Source organism: Poromitra crassiceps (assembly GCF_964638095.1).
Source record: "Poromitra crassiceps genome assembly, chromosome: 3".
Lineage (NCBI taxonomy): Eukaryota > Metazoa > Chordata > Actinopteri > Beryciformes > Melamphaidae > Poromitra > Poromitra crassiceps.
Window position 1 is genome coordinate 50,397,058 of NC_139625.1, and position 19,055 is coordinate 50,416,112.

The 19,055-nt window shown below is 44.9% G+C and overlaps 2 protein-coding genes across 3 annotated transcripts in view; both read left to right on the forward strand.

Annotated features, from left to right (window-relative positions):
* Window positions 1–4,234: 4,234 nt before the first annotated feature.
* LOC310773136 (uncharacterized protein) lies at window positions 4,235–8,415 on the forward strand (the record flags this gene model as incomplete). The annotated part of the gene is made up of 2 exons (XM_083633050.1): window positions 4,235–4,400; window positions 5,625–8,415. 2 exons carry the CDS (start codon window positions 4,235–4,237, stop codon window positions 8,075–8,077), a joined length of 2,619 nt encoding a protein of 872 aa, XP_083489176.1. The 3' UTR covers window positions 8,078–8,415.
* A 1,352-nt stretch (window positions 8,416–9,767) lies between these two features.
* The window catches only part of aqr (aquarius intron-binding spliceosomal factor), a 112,270-nt gene continuing 102,982 nt past the window's right edge, over window positions 9,768–19,055 (forward strand). Inside the window, exons 1-6 of one of the 2 annotated variants that reach the window (XM_083632899.1) lie at window positions 9,768–9,861; window positions 10,276–10,380; window positions 16,379–16,435; window positions 18,584–18,624; window positions 18,711–18,746; window positions 18,840–18,960. In XM_083632899.1, the coding sequence (XP_083489025.1) occupies window positions 10,306–10,380; window positions 16,379–16,435; window positions 18,584–18,624; window positions 18,711–18,746; window positions 18,840–18,960 (330 nt within the window). In that variant the 5' untranslated portion in view covers window positions 9,768–9,861; window positions 10,276–10,305. Of the gene's footprint in view, window positions 9,862–10,275; window positions 10,381–11,163; window positions 11,686–16,378; window positions 16,436–18,583; window positions 18,625–18,710; window positions 18,747–18,839; window positions 18,961–19,055 lie in introns of those variants that run through there. The other variant, XM_083632898.1, reaches the window with a different exon arrangement.

Consider the following 19,055-nt stretch of genomic DNA (forward strand, 5'->3'; position numbering starts at 1 on the left):
CGTGACGAAGGTCATCCTGACCCCGGAAGGTGGTGGGGGCCGGCGGTGGAACTGCCGCCTGTAGCCTTTGGACCTGGTGTCCAGGACCCATGGGTCCTGTGAATGGGCCGCCCAACAGGCCAGGTGCTGATGTGTGAATCTGCCCACCGCCGGCCCTGACCTCTCAGGCTGTGCCTGGAGGACCTCCCACGGCTCTGGGGGGGCGCCGGTCATAGCCGCGCCCACGCCCACGCCCCCGGGGTGGGGGGTGCACCCCCCTGGGCTGACGTCCACTGTCAGTCGCCTCCTGGACATGCTCTCTTGCCTGCCCAGGCGAGTCCCAGTATCGCAAGTGCCGTGGCTCCCGCCTCTCGCTCCGTCTCCCCGAGACGTAGGCCGAGGCCGCCCCTGCACCTCTGCTGCGCCGACCCCAGGCCTCTGAGGCCTGGTTAGACTGTTTCCTCCGTTCCAGGGCCCTTTCTGCCTCTGGCCCGAACAACTGACCGGGCACCACCGGGAGCGTCCTCAACGCCCGCCTGCAGTCATCAGACATAGGCGCCTGCGCAAGCCACACCTGCCGACGTGCCACGACCAGGGTGGACATAACACGGCCCAGCTCCCTCGACATGAACCCGAAGGCCTGCAGGGCCGCCTCATGTGTGTGTCCCAACTCCGCCCCCTGATGCGTCGCCTGCATCATCTGGGACTGGGCGAGGAGGAGCACGGAGAGGGAGTTTCCTATCCGAGCCACCCGAGCCGCCGCCTCATACGCCTTCACTAGCAGGTCATCTGTGACCCGGCACTGTGCGCTAGGACACTTGGCCTTGTCCCCCAGCGCGGCGTCCGGCGAGAGGACCAGCGACGCTATGCAATGGTCCACTGGGGGCATGCGGGCCAGACCATGTATCGCCGCATCCCGCATGGAGGCCAGGGTCCTGCCATCCTTCGCATGGCGACCCCGCGTCTCCGTGTCTGCCCAGCAGCTCTTCAGTGCCTCCAGAAAGGCGGGAGAGGGCGGGACCTCAAAGGGCGGCTCTGACGGAGCCCGCCTAAATAGTGGGTTGCTCGGCTGAACTGCCGTCACGTCGTCCAGGCCGACCCTAGCCAGGGCTGCCCGCAGTATTGCCTGCAGTGGCTGGGCACCGACCCCCCGCTCGGTGCACGCCGAACTCCTGAGGGAAGTCTCTGAGCCGTCCCTGGCCTCCGTGCTTCCCCCTATGACCGCCAAGACCGACCGCTCCGGGGAATGATCCTCCCCGGGGTCGTCATATTCCTCCTCGCGGTCCTCCCCGCGGTCCTGGAACATGGTGTTCGACGCTGCCATTGACAGCGCGTCCTCCCTGGCCACGCCCGCCCAGGAACCTGGGTGCACAGGCGGCACCATCAGAGCCTTGAGTTGCTCCAACTCTGCTCGCAAGGCCACCATGTCCTGGCGAGAGGAAGTCTCCTTCTTCGCCTTCTTCCGCGGACTACGGTTCTTCGTCTGCGTCCTGCTCTTGCGCTTCTCAGCGGCAGCGGCAGACCTAGTGCAGACCCCCGATGGTGGGAGGGTCACCTCAGCCAAGGCCGGTAAGACCCTCTCCCCTCCGTGGTCCTCCCCCTTGCGCTCCCCCTGGTGCCGCTTGCGGGGAGACCGCCTAGGGCTGCTGACCACGGGTGGGCGGTGACCAAGCAACCAGCCTTCCACCTCACGCAACCGCTCCTCCCTTACGCGGAGGGGCAGGATACCACAATTAACGCAGGGGTCCGTCAGGGCCTCCCGGAGGTGACCCACCCCGAGGCAGCTGGGGCACATCTCATGGCCATCCTCCACGTGCAGCTCGACGCCACAGGAGGAACAGGCCAGCATCGTCAAACGAGCACAGGGGGTCAAGCCCGTAACTCGGAGCGGGACCTGGGACACAGTCCAGGACACGTCCGCACTGCGGCGACGAGGGCCGGGCTGGGAGATCGGAGCGGGCCCTGGGACCCAGTCCAGGACACGTCCGCACTGCGGCGACAAGGGCCGGGCTGGGAGATCGGAGCGGGCCCTGGGACACAGTCCAGGACACGTCCGCACTGCGGCGAAAGGGCCGGGCTGGGAGATCGGAGCGGGCCCTGGGACACCGTCCAGGACACGTCCGCGCCCAACAAGCTAGCTTTACAATATAATATAATACAGTATGATATAATACAATATTATATATAATCCTCTACAATTATACCATCTAATTGTACAAAAGGCTATAGGCTATACAGCTTAGAATCTCGTAATATAATATAGTATAGTATAATATAGTATAGTATAATACAATATTGTCATAATAATATATACACAATTATGCAATATAATCGCTACCATATAATACTTGCCTATTTCTTTAGTAGCAATAGGCAATATATACAAGCCCGACCAGGCAACCTAGACGGGGGTAGCGTGCCACGCAAACCCACGGCTAGGGCCGGCCGCCTAGGCCGGAGGCAGCCCTGTAACGGAGCTACCTCCCGACCAGGGGAGAGGTGGTAGGCAGCCACCCACAGCCTTAGAGGACAACCCCGTTGCACTCTGACTCTCAAGTCCCAGGCTGATCGGAATGGCTGACTTACACACCTTCAGGCCGTGTACCTACCTCTCCTTTGCGTCTGTCTCTGATCAAAGTGGAGAATCCGAATCACGGAGCTCCGGAGCCGCACACCTGTCGAACCACGCAGGTTGCGAGAAGATCAAAGATGACGTATGGTGGGTCACGGCGCACCTTTATAGACGCGCAGTTGCCCCACGTCACGTACGTGACTACGTTGGTATAAAAACACTCGTCTGTCGCGGAGCGCGAGATCATTATTCACAGTTAAACTGCCACTGGCAGTCAGGAAGGAATGAAACAGAACGTTGTGTCATTCACCTCTGGCGGTTACACTCTTCAGCGAAACAGGCTTTTCTTTTTCTTTGCTTTTCTTTGGTCAAAAATCGTGCAATGCTGCTGTAATGTCACTTCGCTGCGTCGCCTCTTTGGTATGTAGCGTTAGGTGGGAACGTAAAATCTTAGTAATCTTGTATCCGCCCGTACTTTTTGAGGGACGTAACGGAAGGCTCATTTTCGTTTATCGTTAGCAGCAAACAAGCTAGCTCCAGCTCCTCTTATCGCCATGATGGACAAGGCTCAGAATTCATAAATTGTTATAAAACTCCGTCAAACGTATATCGTAGGTAGTTCGATATATAGTGTTACACATTGTTAGTTTAGGTTACATTTTAACTGAACTAGCCAGAGAAATTAACGTGAGTCCGTGCTATGGTCCGATCATTGCTTTGCTAACGTTAACATTGCTAACGCTGTTGTGTTGTTAAATCAGAGAGCAAAACGCAGAGGTTTTGCAATGACAGTCAAACTTCAGGTGTGGAGTCTCAGCCATCACTGCTACAACATCCCTCCAGCCACGACGCTCCAGTGAGGCTACAGCTGCAGTCTAACGTGAGTGTAAATGCTACACGAGACCTGGACAAGTCTGAAATCAAGTCAGAAGAAGCCATACAACCAGAAGAGAGTTTTAAAAGCAGCAGTCAGCATCTGAAGAGTGTTTGCTTAGAGACACTAAATAAGTCAGTTGAACATGAGCAGCATTATTTGACCCATAAAGAATCTCACAAAGACCAGGATTAAAAACAAAGTAGTTTGTGGTACTAGGAAAGCACACACATGCCGAATTTGCTGTAAAAGCTTTGTTACCCCATACAAGTTGTCCAGACACACTGTCACACACATGATAACAGGACGTCCCATTATGTTCAAGGAGAAATGATTAGGACCAATCATCTCCAGGAGAAATACCCTGATAATGGTTCTGCACCAGAAACGGTTATGTCTGCTCACTGTATTGATAGTAAAGAGGATGTGGTGAGTGTTATGTCTGCTCACTGTAATGATAGTAAAGAGGATGTGGTGAGCGTTATGTCTGCTCATTGTAATGCTGAACTAGCCAGAGAAACTAACGTGAGTCTGTGCTATGGTCCGATCATTGCTTTGCTAACGTTAACATTGCAAACGCTGTTGTGTTAAATCCCAACGTTAATTAGTCATTAGGCTAAATAGTATGTTGTGGAAGATATGTTATGCTAGATTACTAAATTGTAGTGTTACTAGATGCCCACACTCAAAGCTGAAGTGAAGATTCTTGCCATTTTTTAATGCAAGTTCCTCCGTGCTTGTTTTGAAATTGAATTTCTTGTGCCTTGCCCTAGGTCTAATGAGAGGATCATAAAGGAGACAACTCAAAAATGCATCAGTGTCCCGCTTGTCCAAAATTGTTCCCTACGGCATCTAAACTCCAGAGACACCATCTGATCCACACTGGCCAGAAACCCTTCACCTGCACAGTCTGTGGGAAAGCCTTCACTCAGTCTGAGCATTTAAAGACACACTCACTGAAAGTCCACCATGCAGGTCCTCGTCTTTCTGCAGACAGGATTCTTCCTCAGGAGAATAAGTCTTCCTCTGTGTCTTCCCAGGCTAAACAGAAAAGAGACATTTTGCCACTGGATATTTGTCTTCCTTCCTCAGAGATTGAAGCTCAACCAGTAGTTATCCCACATGTAAATGATAACGTAATGATTCAAAGCAGTATCTCAACTAATGGATTGTCGTTTATGGATCCAATACCTCAAGATAAGATTGGTTTTACAGCCATGGACACATCTGTATGCAATACCGACAATGGATACACCTGCAGTGTCTGCTTCAAGTCATTTAGTTCACCTCTCCAGCTTTGGATTCACTCACCAGTTCATAAAAAGATGGAACAATACGAGAGTGAGAAATGCGGCCAGACTTTCTCTGAAAATGACTGCTTGAGTATGAACTCACAGTCCCATAAACAGGGCTCCTACGGAAAAGTTGCTTTGAAACACCAATGTGCTACTTGTCTAAAAAGCTTCTGTACACCCTCCAAATTACAACGCCACTCACTCATTCATACAGGACAGAAACCCTTCTCCTGTATGATCTGCAAGAAAGCCTTTAGACAGGAAACACACTTGAAATCCCACCTAATTGCAGCAAAAACATGTTCACAATCTCAAAGCACAGAGAGCAAAACGCAGAGGTTTTGCAATGACAGTCAAACTTCAGGTGTGGAGTCTCAGCCATCACTGCTACAACATCCCTCCAGCCACGACACTCCAGTGAGGCTAGAGCTGCAGTCTAATGTGAGTGTAAATGCTACACGAGTCCTGGACAAGTCTGAAATCAAGTCAGAAGAAGCCATAAAACCAGAAGAGAGTTTTAATACCAGCAGTCAGCATCTGAAGAGTGTTTGCTTAGAGACACTAAATAAGTCAGTTGAACATGAGCAGCATTATTTGACCCATAAAGAATCGAAACCATTTCGGTGCACTTCCTGTGCCAGATCGTTTCACATGGAAGTTAATTTACTACGTCATCTGGAGATTCACGAGAACCAGAAAGGATTGCAAAGTCGTACAACTGTGGAAGACATGGGGAATAATGTGTCGCAGTCAGGGCACATGAAAATGGAAGCAATAACAAATCCACCTGAATCCAACCATGCAGATCCCCTTGACCTGGACATCATTGTTAAATCAGAGACATGGCGTGAAAATTGCATCGATCACAGCAATCCTCTTCTCCTGGATGTTACTACATCACCAGACCAGTGGAGTGTAACCCATCAAGCCACTGGCCAGCAGCAGAGAATAAACACGTTACGCATGGCACATCAGTGCCCCTTTTGTTCTAAAGGTTTCCCATCTCAGTCAAAACTTCAGAGGCACATGCTGACTCATACTGATCAAAGGCCCTTCGGCTGCCAGATGTGTGGAAAGCGATTCCGTCAGAAAACACACTTGAGGGTTCATTGCCGTACTCACCTATGGTCCAAATATCACAAACAGCGATCGTTGTATATTAGTCGGCCTCCATCGCGCATAGCTAGATTTAACACAAAGCTTGCAGCTGATGTCCCAATGCAAGACATGTTTGTAGATAGTCAACATTTAGAGAGAAACTCTGGCATTAGGTTACTCACTGAGAAACGGCTTGATCAGGCCCCGCCCCCTTCTCAGCTGAGTGTGTGGAATGACAACAATAGAGAACCACCATTTGTACTGCCTGCCTGGCAGAAAAAGAATGTGCAGTTGAGTAAAGTGGCTGTGAAAAAGAAACGGACAGCTAAAGCAATGCAAAATCCAAGCAACATGCAACACAAGTGTTTCCAGTGCTTTAAGTGTTTCCCATCTGCCTCTAAACTGCAACGACATGAGATGATGCATACAGGCCTGAAACCATTTCAGTGTCTTGTGTGTGGGAAAACATTCAGGCAGGCTCCACATCTGAAAGTCCATGAACAAACTCACTATAAGAGACCCCTCAAGCCTGTTCATCAACAAGGGAAGATTAGTACATTTAAAGTGAAGAGTCAACAGCAGCTTTACCCAAGGGTCAATATCCATATTCCACTTCAGAAAAATGATATGAGAAGAATAGACACAGTGCATTCACAATTTGCAGATGCTTTAAACAACCAAGGGAAAACTCTGCTGTCCTCCCCCAGGAGGGAAATTCCCATCGCAAAAGTTAACAATCTCACAAACACCAGGATTAAAAACAAAGTAGTTTGTGGTACTAGGAAAGCACACACATGCCGAATTTGCTGTAAAAGCTTTGTTACCCCATACAAGCTGTCCAGACACTTGCTCATTCACTCTGGAATAAGGCCATACCAATGCTCTTTGTGCAGTAAAGCCTTCACACAGCTTAGCCACTTGAAAGCCCATGAGCGCTGTCACACACATAACAGGACGTCCCATTGTGTTCAAGGAGAAATGATTAGGACCAATCATCTCCAGGAGAAATACCCTGATAATGGTTCTGCACCAGAAACCGTTATGTCTGCTCACTGTATTGATAGTAAAGAGGATGTGGTGAGCGTTATGTCTGCTCATTGTAATGCTAGTAAAGAGGATGTGGTGAGCGTTATGTCTGCTCACTGTAATGATAGTAAAGAGGATGTGAGTGTTATGTCTGCTCACTGTAATGCTAGTAAAGAGGATGTGGTGAGCGTTATGTCTGCTCACTGTAATGATAGTAAACAGGATGTGAGTGTTATGTCTGCTCATTGTAATGCTAGTAAAGAGGATGTGGTGAGCGTTATGTCTGCTCACTGTAATGCTAGTAAAGAGGATGTGGTGAGCGTTATGTCTGCTCACTGTAATGCTAGTAAAGAGGATGTGAGTGTTATGTCTGCTCATTGTAATGCTAGTGAAGAGGATGTGGTGAGCGTTATGTCTGCTCATTGTAATGCTAGTAAAGAGGATGTGGTGAGCGTTATGTCTGCTCACTGTAATGATAGTAAAGAGGATGTGGTGAGCGTTATGTCTGCTCATTGTAATGATAGTAAAGAGGATGTGGTGAGCGTTATGTCTGCTCACTGTAATGCTAGTAAAGAGGATGTGGTGAGCGAGCAGCCCCAGTCACACTATACCAGTGCTGGTCATTATTTAGTCACTGATGGTCCCTTTTCTCATTGCTCTGAGGCAACAGATGCTGAATGGCTGGAAGTGCCAGAAGTAGGCTTACTAGAGGATCATATGGAATCGGAGAAGATCCAAAGAGAAAATTGTTATCAGGCTCCAGAGCTTTATAGTCAGTCGTTGTTTCCTTCTGAATATGCCTCTGAAATTCACAGGCTGGTCCAAAATCAAAAAGCTCCAGGTCCACCTTCGTCACAGCAGGAAAAGGGCAGCATACCTGTTATGGCTCATTCATACAGTCACCATGTCAGTGAGGGATTTGTGAGTTCTGTGGTTGAGAATAAAGTCCAGGCAGATTTTCCAGAGTGGTATGAACCAGTAATCATGTTTCAATGTGACAAGTGCACTAGGAGTTTTGAGACAGAGCAGGATCTTCATTGCCATAAATGTAACACTAGAGGTCAGTCAGACCCAAAGTATCACTGTGATATTTGCTTCAAGAAGTTTGTATCTCCCTCTAAACTTGAAAGACATTCTGTTATCCACACAGGCCAGAGGCCATTCAGGTGTGACGTTTGTGGTAAAACCTTCACACAATTAGCACATGTCAGAACACACCAACGGACTCACTGAGTACAAAAGATACTGAATAATTTTTGGTTTTGGAATAAAATCCCCTGTATTGATGAACGTGATGTGTCAAACATGATGGTGATGTAGTCTTTTTTTTATGTCTACTGTACATACTTACATACATGCTTTTTGTATGTTGTAATTTAGGGCTGTGGCGATTCACTTATCTCCCGATTCGATACTATCACGATTCTTGGGTGCCGATTCGATTTATATTGCGATTCTTAAGTATTGCGATTCTACGATTATTGCGATTCGATATTACGATTTATTGCGATTTTTGTTTATTTTTTTCTTTTCTTTTTTCAGTTTGTTTGCTTTTTTACACTAGATTAGAACATGGGAAAAGTTGAATCATACACTAGAGACTGTATATTATATATCATGAGTAGGGCTGGGCGATATAGTTAAAAACAGGGGCGGACTGGGATCATAATTCAGGCCGGGCATTAGATACCAAGCAGGCCAGGCCGATATGGGCCAACGCGCGTGAAATTTGGGCCGTTTGAAGCCAGATTTGGGCCGTTTGAAGTCCAATTTTACAATGAGATGCACCCACTTTAACCCTGAAGTGTAATTATTACTTCAGACTAACTAATAAAGTAATAAAACCACTAGTAAACCAGTAGGCGGTGCCTGGCCTGCTGTTCAGTGAGTGGCCTGACTGCAAGCACCCAATTTTTTTTTTAAAAGATCGATCCAAAAAATCGCGATACTTAGGTGAATCGATTTTTTCCCCCACCCCTATTGTAATTGTCATTGTCATTGTAATTGTCATTGTCATTGTCCATTGTTACATACATACATGCTTTGTACTTTATTTGTACCTGATATGTCAATATTTTGTTGTATTTTCCACAGTGAATTTTTTTTATAAAATATTTTTTTGTGAAGTCTGAAATAGTAATTTGTATCATTAAATATGCTCTAAATTCAATGCTGTAAATTAAAAAGAGAATAGATGTCGTAAATGCAAAATAAAAATGTGTGTATATGAATATATTTCAACGGCTACATCCATATTTTTATCCAGTATGATTTCAACACACGATTGCCATTTTTGTTTGTTCTGAGAAAGAAAGCCAATACAGTAGGCCAGGGATACTCAACTTGGTTTGCTCGGGGGCCACTTTTGCAAAATAACAGGAGGCCAGGGGCCCGTTAATAAACAAACATGAATAATATACATTTTTCTGTAGTCGATTGTAGGTTTTTGGGGTGCCAGCCAGAGTTTAGTCTGACAATTTTACTCTGTCACTCATGAACCCACATAGCATCAATGTGAACCACCAAGCAGAATGCAAACAAATAATCAAAGCAATAATCAGAGCAACAATGCAACACAGGGAGTTAGTTAAAAAGTGCCTGGGTGGCAAGCAGGCTGTGATACCGTATTTGACAATTTAGCTCAAGCTCAGTCAAACTTATTTAATGTTAGTTTATTGTGAATTAGAAAATGGTCGGGGGCCACTCTGCTGCACCCTATTGCAGGCCGCATCTTGCCCCCGCGCCGCAAGTTGAGTATCACTGCAGTAGGCTTTATTTTTTTTAACTCCATGCTCTCTCCATTCAAACGTGTGAAAGCAGCTCATGTCACCTGACCTGCAGCGGTGCTTAGCTGCCGTAGGCAGGAACCAAAGACATGTGTATCCGTACCTCCTCGGGATTATTGTCCAGACGTACCCATGCAGGAAGTGAGTCGCATTCAGTGCGTTTTGCGCTTGTGTGCACGCGTATCTGGCTAGCCAGCGGTGTTTGCATAGATGCTGTAATAAAAAATAAAGGTTTGTAAGTTCATTTTATAATCATATTTCTGTATACGTTCTGGGATCAATCGACATACAGTGCGATCAAAAATTATCCCTGAATCTAACGCTACTAGCCTAGTTTTCAATCTGAGGGCTAACCAGCTAAGGTTAACTAGCATTCACGACTGTGAGTCAACTGTTATATATTTGTATCTTAAGTCGTTATCTTTACAGTATGGCGGAGGAATAAATTGTTCCTATATCGATCAAGTCCGTTATTTTAATGTCCAACATCGCATAAACGTTACAGACTTTTACACTCTTCTCCAGTTTAGTCAAGTAACGCTATTGTCCAGTTAACTTGTTAACCTGTACCATACAAATTCAGGAGCTATATTGTGTTGATTACTGCCTTTTGACTACTATTGTATTACGCTCTCTTCCGGACAGTGACCTTTGTAGCTGTTTGAACCAGCCATAATGGAGAAGGAAACCCCTGCTAAAAAAGCTGCAGCACCCTCTGTGTCTCAGATTAACGCAGAATACGTCACGCAGGTAACTGTGATGGGTTGTTTATATTCTTGTTATGCTGATGAATTGCAACTCTGGTTGTATTCAATGAGGGTCTCAACTGGAATAATTTAGTTTTAGTTTATTTATTCAGCACATAGTAAAATCAAGAAACCCTAATGGGCTTATGGGAGGTCTCTTACCTAAAAAAGAATGAAACCAACCAATATTAACAACTATAGAGGGGTCAGCCGAGCAGCATTTTGGTAAACAAACCGTGTGGGTGACGGCAATGGAACCCTATGGAGCGTGAGCTTTGGGAGGATTGAGTGTCTGACTCTAGCCGGCTGGCTCTGTTTACATTTTAGAAACTGCAACAGTTCACACAACTTTAACATGACATGCATATATTATACATCAAACTCTTGAGCTAATTCTGCTCTCACTCAGAATGTCAAAATATAAGCAGTGTGATGTATAGTTTTTGAGATATTAACGTTTGTTTGGCACAACTCATACAAGTTAACCCATTTCAGCCTATTTTCGCCTAAAAAATAGCCTCTAAAACCTAAGTCCGATTTGATAATAGACCCCCAAATCCTGAACTTTTCATAGAAATGTCAACGCCTACTAAAATAGTGATATCTCAGCCTCTGTAGAAGATAAAAACACACTTTAAAAGGCATTTGAGAGCTGACACATGTGGCTTTCCTTGTAAAAGGTGTTTATTGGTATGACAATTCAATAGCATTGTCAAATATTGCTGTAAACACAGAAAAATTTTAAAAAACTAAAAAACGTATGAAAAAACAAGCAACAAATCACTCCAAACCACTCAAATAAAATCAAAAATGTGCTCCACACTGCCCCCTTGTGTCCCCTTGCAACCATAAAAAAAAATGCAGTCCATTTACCATCAAAGGGGCAAGTGTCTAAAGTGTCAGCTAGTGTTTAGCAAACACTTACAAAAAATGTCTGTAGTGTTTTCCAAAACACTCAATGTGGACAGGCAGGTCACACTGTATGCAGCCATACACAGTTAGCCCACTGCCTACTACATCTTTTTTGTCCAGCAACAACTGGCACTCCCTGCAGAGCTTCCGCTTCTCAAACACCTTCCCGAAGTCGTGCATTGGGGGACCTGTGGCTTCTCCTGACGTGCTGGGTGCTGGGGAGGCTGCCCTGCTCGATGTGCTTGGTGCTGGGGAGGCTCCCCTGCTCTCTGGAGTGGAAGGAGAGCCAAATGGAGAGGCTGGTCTGGAAGCTGGGGACAGAGGAGGAGGAGGAGAAGGAGGAGGGATCACAGGAGGGGCCCTCCTTGTCACCGGTGTGATGAGCTCCTCCAGCAAGGTCTCCAGCCAGTCCTTGTAATGTTTGTGCCTTCCTCCAACAGACCTGGCTGCAACGTAGGCGTTGTAGCACGACACAGACAGGCCCCAGAAGAACACACGCCGCCACCATTTCTTCGACCGATGATCGAAACCATAGTATCCAATCATCTGGTCGAGGAGATCCACACCTGGAACACACATGGAACTCTGTTTACATACGTACATTTTCACTCAAATGACCTCAGTGAATATAAGCTTACAGTATTTTAATTTTTGTTTATAAAACATAAATCTGTAAAACAAACCTTTCATGTGGCTCTGGTAGTCCGCCAGGCAAGCGGGCACTACCACATCAGCCCGGTGGGTCTCATCTCTCCTCCGCCTTACAGTCCCTGTTGCGCTGGGGTCATGGTGATTGGACAAGACCATCACCGTCTTTGTGTCTTGCCACACGCAGAAGGTGAGGTCATCCTGCTGTGCCACCCGGAACTCGTGCTTCCCCAGCGCAGCCCTCTTTGTCAGGCTGTGGTCCTTCGGCAGCCCCTTCCTATTGGCCCGAAGGGTGCCACAGCCGTACAGGAAAAGGCCGTTCATCTCCTGGAGGAGTTCTACACTGGTGTAGAAGTTGTCCATATAAATGGACAGGAAGGTGCCATTGTATGGCTTGGCGAGGTCCAGCACCACGCGCTGTGCCAGGCCCGTCTGCGGCGCCGCTTCACGTCCTGTGTACACCTGGGGAGTTTGCAAGAAGAAACACAAGTCTGAGGAAGGGCCTTGGGTGCTTGAAAGGTCACTCAAATAACAACACATTACAGAATACATATTTGCATATTCTTGGTGTGCTGATTTTTTTCCTTACTTTGAAGTGCGGAACGTAGCCTGTTGAGCTCTCCGCCATCACCCAAACCTTCACGCCCCATTTGGTTGGCTGGAATGAATGAATGAATGAATGTTTATTTCACACATTACCAAAAGATGCAGGTTACATAGGCAAAATAGAGGTGAGACAATTTGATCAATCAATCAGCAGTACCTTCATTGGCAGGTATTGCCGGAAGCCAAGCCTGCCTTTGAACTTGATCATTGATTCGTCAATGCTGACTGTGCCGTTGACCTCATAGAGGTCCTGGAAGCGCTGGTTCAGGAAGTCCAGGTACCAGCGCAGTTTCCAGAGCTTATCAGCTGGGTCGCCTCGTGCGTTGTTATCTTGGAGGTGAAGGTATCTGAAGAGGTGAGAGAGGGGAGGATGGAAGAGGGGGGGTAGGGGAGGGGGGGTAATTAGACACATATTACAATATATTATAAACAATATAATGTCTTGTATATTGTATACAATATTGTATATTGTATTGTATATTATATACAAGTAGACACATCTTGGATGAAATGAAAAATTGTAGGCTATATCATTATATAGGTTAGTTACACTTGAGGGTTACAGGGTCTGTCTAAGTGCAGTGTCTGTCTTGGTGCAAAGAGTGAAGCGCATTCTCTCCACATTCCTGACAATTGAATAACAATAGGCCTACTAGGTGTTTGCCCACACACAATAGGTGTAGCAGCCGAGCCCAGCAGGGGTTTCTTACCCCAGTGTATAAGCTCGCTACAATGGCAATACTCCCACTACACCTCTAATACATTTGCAATATATTTCATTTCCCTTAGGGCATCATAACAATGGTACTAATGTTACATTTTATCTATCAAACTACTATTATTTATATAGCGCATCCTATTCAATGGGGCGCATCTATATCACGCAATGGTTATAATAACAAGGATAATATTATTGTTCTTAGCCTACCTCCAAATGGCGTCAAATCGGTCCCGGGACATATTCTGGCCGAAGTTGGTTTTGAAGATGTTTTTGGATAGCCGCCAGTACTCTCTTCGGACGGGAAGTTTCATTATCCCCATGGCGAGACACAGCCCAATGAATGTTTTCATTTCTTTCACTGTTACCGGGGTCCACTTGGCTGCTTTTTTGGCTGGGGGAATTGTGCGTCTCTGGTCGGCATATCGGTTCGTCTCCGTGACAAGACGGTCCCACATTTCCTCCGTGTAAATTTTCTCGAAAGAAAATAGAGGTGTGGAATCGGCTTGTAAGCCAACACCGCTTTTCACCCCGGGCACCCTTTTGAACGCTTTGACCGGCACAGGACGGTAACAGCGCTGCTCCGTTACCCAGTTTCCATGGAAGCCTTCGAATTGGTCGTCTTCGTCAGACTCATCGTCATCGTCATCCTGAAACATAGTTCTGACCCACTGATCTCTGTCCAAGGGCTGCCAATCGGGGTCTGTAACTGGGTCATCATTTAACTCTTCATCAACGGTGGAATGTTCGGAATATTCCGCGTCTTCAAAATCGCTTCCTTCGCTAATATTATTTTCTTCCTCCATCGCTCTAGAGATCCGCTCAAAGTGAAGAAAAAAAAAACTTTTCCTTCCCAAAACAATCCCAGAATGCATTGCGAGACCCCACGTGTGTTTTCTGAATGATTTCATTTGCCTAGAGACCGGAAATAGGCGAAAAACTACAGCTAAACTACAAATTGACGTAGACGTCATCCCGTCTTCAAAGGTATATTGACGCGAACGGCATCCCGTCTTTAAAGGGAGAATGACGCGAACGTCATCCCGTCTGAAATGGGTTAACTGCTGCGGGGTTTCCCCATTTCTGGGTGGCAAGTGACGTCACGCTGATTCGTCCTATTACATCAAAACATACAATATAAACAAAAACAAGAGAGAAGAACAAACAAAAATAAACGCAAACAAAATGAAACCTAAAATATGGCAAGGTGTTTAAAAGGCAATGTGTATAGTGTAATGTGCGAGGACTATGTGTAACTCAACAGAGGTTCTGAGATTGGATTTATGAGTTGATGGATGATACATGTTTGACTAGTAGTATGTTCATATGTTCATATTCATATGTTCCATAGTATGGCTCCTCTGAAGCATATTGAAAATTGATTATTTTTAGTGCCACAGAAGAATGACATTTGACCTGCAAGCGGTTTTACCGACTGAGTTTTAATGAATCAAATGGTAATGTTAATCTGTCTGCACCCACCACTCCAACTTTCATAGAAGACTGAAACACAGTTTTCTGTTCCATCTCTGACAACTACACATTTTGAAAAATAGAATAAGTGGGGTGGAGAGCACTAGCCTGGGTAAACCCAGCCTCCACGTGACCTGCTCTCAGACCTCTGGTTCTCAGTCTGAGAGCAGGTCACGTGGGGGCTGGGTTTACCCAGGCTAGGAGAGCACAAGGTAAAAGTTGGGCTCAGATTGTCAGTAGCTCAGCCACTTGTTTAGCCTACGCAAAGGAGGTTGACATTGAGTCTGACAACTCTTTGACACCGAGTCTGACAACACTTTGACCAGTGAGATTTTATTAAGGTGGAAGATTTCTCCAGAATCTCCCCCAGCTGATGTTTAACCAGATGACTGAGGAGATGACGCTCTAGCTCAGTGGTGGTACTCAATCTTGCCCTACCCAGGATTTTTTGTTTTTATTTTTTTATTATTTTTTTGGCAAGAGCCACAATCCGAAAAAGTCATTTTCCTCCCTGAAACTAGTTAGATTCTGTTTGAGTCTTGTCAGCTCTTCAGCCCTTAGCTCTCCACCTTTCAGAAAGTCGGTACGGACTGAACCTTGGCTTTGTTTCATGATGGCGCTGCAAATTGGACCTTTTGAATTGTGAAATGATGTTAACACAAAGCAGACAGGCGCATTTTCCCAATTGGAGACAAAGAAAAACCTGAGTTCCCAATTCTCTTTAAATGTTTCATATTCCTCTTCATATTTGTGTTTCTTATGTTCTAATCTTTAGCATTTTTAGGTTCACGCTAAGCTAGTTTTCCCAATGTGACCGAGTTTGCACTTGTATCAGAGCGTGAGGCCTGAGATAAATTGTGATTGGTTTGTTCAGATGGTTGACTGGTTGGGGCGTAATTGATGTCGCTTGAGAATTGAGAATGAAATGTTGATGAATTCTACTGTCATTTTTTTTAAAGTATGACTTAAAAGACTACCCATAAAGGAGCCGCGTATGGCTCCAGAGCCACGGGTTGAGTATCACTGCTCAAGCTCCTCCTGCTCCAGCCCAAACACCTGGTGCAGTCACTGAACTGTCATAGTGCTATTACATGAAGGCTTAATAGTTCTGATAAAGTGCTAAGTATGAACACACAAGGAAGTAGGGAATTTTTAATAAGGGGCTGGGGGGGGGGGGGGGGGGGTAGTGCAGATTCCGTCAAACAGCTGGGTTTGACGAGCACAAGTTTGAAAATAAATGGGATAGTAGTAGTCTGCATTGGTTGATTCACTCATCTCTAGTTTGGAATGACATTTTCTTTCTCCTCAGATTAGAACCTGTGACCAACATTGATACAGTAGTACTATTTAAAAAAAATCCTTCTCAATCTACTTCCTAGAGGTGCTACTCTATTCCTTCAAAAGTTGTAGCTGTCATAGATTGTGTTGCAAAGTTAATTTATCTACTGTTGACAAAATGTGATATTGTAAGTCGCTTTTGATAAAAGCATCTGCCAAATGACGTTATGTAATGTAAATGAAATGTACAACATATCAAAGGCATGCAAACAAGTTTACAGCTTGAAAGATATGATTCAGGATAAGTGTGTGTTAATGCTCCCACATTTCACAATGTTGATGTTTTTCTTCTTATCCCTTGTTTTAGTTGGCTAATAAATACTGGGCTCCCCATGCCAAGAATAAACTACCCTTTGACCCAAAGGTGAGTTTCTTACATTGCTGAATTTGACTCTACAGGAGCTAAGCCATGTATTTTTGGTAATGAAACACAGTAAGAGACAGACACATGTATGTTTATATTAGGGCTGTCAATCTCCCTCTATAATCAAATTCGAATTTCAGTGCTTTATACATTTTAATATTCGAATTATATTCGAATATTTTAATACATTTTTAATTGAATTTAAAAAAAAAAATTTTTTTTTTTTTTTGTCTGAGTGAATTGTTGTCTTCTCTTATGTTGTGTTCTGATTCTAAATATAGCTGAATCTTTGGGTTTGACCAAGTAAAACTTTTTCTAAGCATTTTACCAAATGTAGATGGAAAAGTGAATGGTGGATGAATATTCAAAATAATATTAGGCTTATCACAAATAGTCCAGCAATGATGTTTATTTAAGAAAACATGTTCCTTGTACAATGTACATACATTCATTGCATTAGAAAATAGGTCAGATAACCAGAGCTTAGTTAATATTCATCAGTGATGTATTGGTGCTGTCTGAAATGCTAAAATAAAATAATTGATAATAAAAAAAGACACAGCCTTTGTTTGAGCTCCTTATCAATAAACAAATAAGTAAACTTTGCCAAAACAACAATGAGCCATGAACAACAAAAAAATCAGTCACGTATTGCACTTAACACATTCACTGCCAGCCTTTTTTTTTTTACTGTAGGTAGCTTTTGCCAGAGGGTTTTTTTGAGGATTCTGGCTCATTTTACAAGAGCCAAGGATAATTTTCTGCTTGGAGTTTGTCAACACAAAGTTCACAAAAGTACTAATAGAATGTGTGCTTTCTCTGTCTAAAAGAGTTAGTTTGTAGAGTTAGTAGTTATGTAGATATTAGCCGTTGAGTACAGCATGGTTTCAGCGTCTGAGACAAAAAGCTGAGATAATCGCAGTTTTGTGAAATTCAATATCAAACAGTCACTTTAACCATTTATTTTTGGCATCAGTGAGACATCAGACATAAACAATATAGTTCTGAACAGTAATTTCCTCCATAGCAGCACCCGCACCCCCTCTCCTTACAACTCCTCCCTCCGTGGGCGTGTCTCCGTGTTTGTCAGTCACAAGCCAGTCTCTCCTGCCTGTCTGAGCAGTGAGCAGCAGCCTCTCTCTGGCGGTCCCTCGTCGGCGAGCGTGGATGTGGCTTAATCCGTTCTTGGATTTTCGGTTGAGAGCTTTGACGAAGCCTTGTGTGACTCTAGGCTTATGCTGCGCGCTTCAAAGTGTGCTTTCCACCCAGTCCACCTGTGGAAGCCCCCACCGCCGTGCGCCCGTGTGAAAGGTTTTCGCCTACAGTATGAGAATGAGGCTCGTTCGCTTCTGGGTCCTCGGTTGAGCTCAGCTGGAATGCGTGCGTTTCTGGCCAAACAACACTCAATAGTCTGAGCACCGTCGCCACTCAGTGGGTCGGCGGAATGGATTGCACACGCCCGGCGGCTCTAACAGTATAATAGAAGATGCAAAAGGGCCAGATCAATGATCCACGTCAAAAAAAAAAAAAAGATTTTTTTGACGTATCCATACGTCGCTGGCAGTTAACGGTTGGATTCTGCTTGACGTATGCATACGTCGCTGGCAGTTAACGTGTTAAGAGCTATAGGTTTACATTCAGTATAGCAGCTTCAACAGTCAACTTCAGTTAACAATGAATGAACATACATTTTAAGAGCTACAGGTAGGTTTACATCAGTATAGCAGCTTCAACAGTCAACTTCAGTTAACTCTTTTCTTCAAGTATGTTGTCAGAACTTGTCACTGTTCTAGTGTTCTAAAAAAAAAAAAAAAAAAAAAAAAAAATCGTTTTTAAAAAATAATAATAATCGAATTTCGTTCATAATTATTAAATTCGAATAATATTCGAATATCAAAATTCGTTTCAACAGCCCTAGTTTATATACATATCTAGTCTTGATGCTGGAGTGTGAATCAGGAAAAAGATTGTTGAAAAGCCTGAACAAACACTCATATCATTTAACCAGTTATTTTGACAAGTTTCTTTTACCACAATCATTTGTGAAGAGGAAGTATATAAAAAGTGTGGTGGAAAAGTGTGTAGCAGTCATTTCCGATCACATCAATGGGGCCCATGAGTGTTTTAACATTGTTTGCCATCTTTTAGGTTTTGGAAGATGTTTACGAAAAGGAGGTTCTCAAGTCCAAGTAAGTGAATGCAAAATCTCTGACTTGAGCTACCTTGCTTTACCATTTTAGAGATGTTTTAAATGTACTTTTCTATATATTTCCAGATTTGCCATCAGGAAAATCATGCTGCTTGAGTTCAGGTGGGTTATTTGACTTCCTTGCGTGTTGTTCAATTTTCAATAGCCTACATCACCACTTGGTTGACAAATACCAATTATTTTGTTGTCTTTTAGCCAGTACCTTGAGAACTATCTGTGGGTGAACTATACCCCCGAAGTGTCCAGCAATGCCTACCTCATGTCCATTTGTTGCATTGTCAATGAGAAGTTCAGAGAGAACGTCCCAGCTTGGGAGGTAAGAAACACTTGGCGACCACATTTTCAGAAGAGAGCTGAATTATTCTAGTCACTGTGTAAAGGTGCGATTGACATACACCATCTGGATACGTG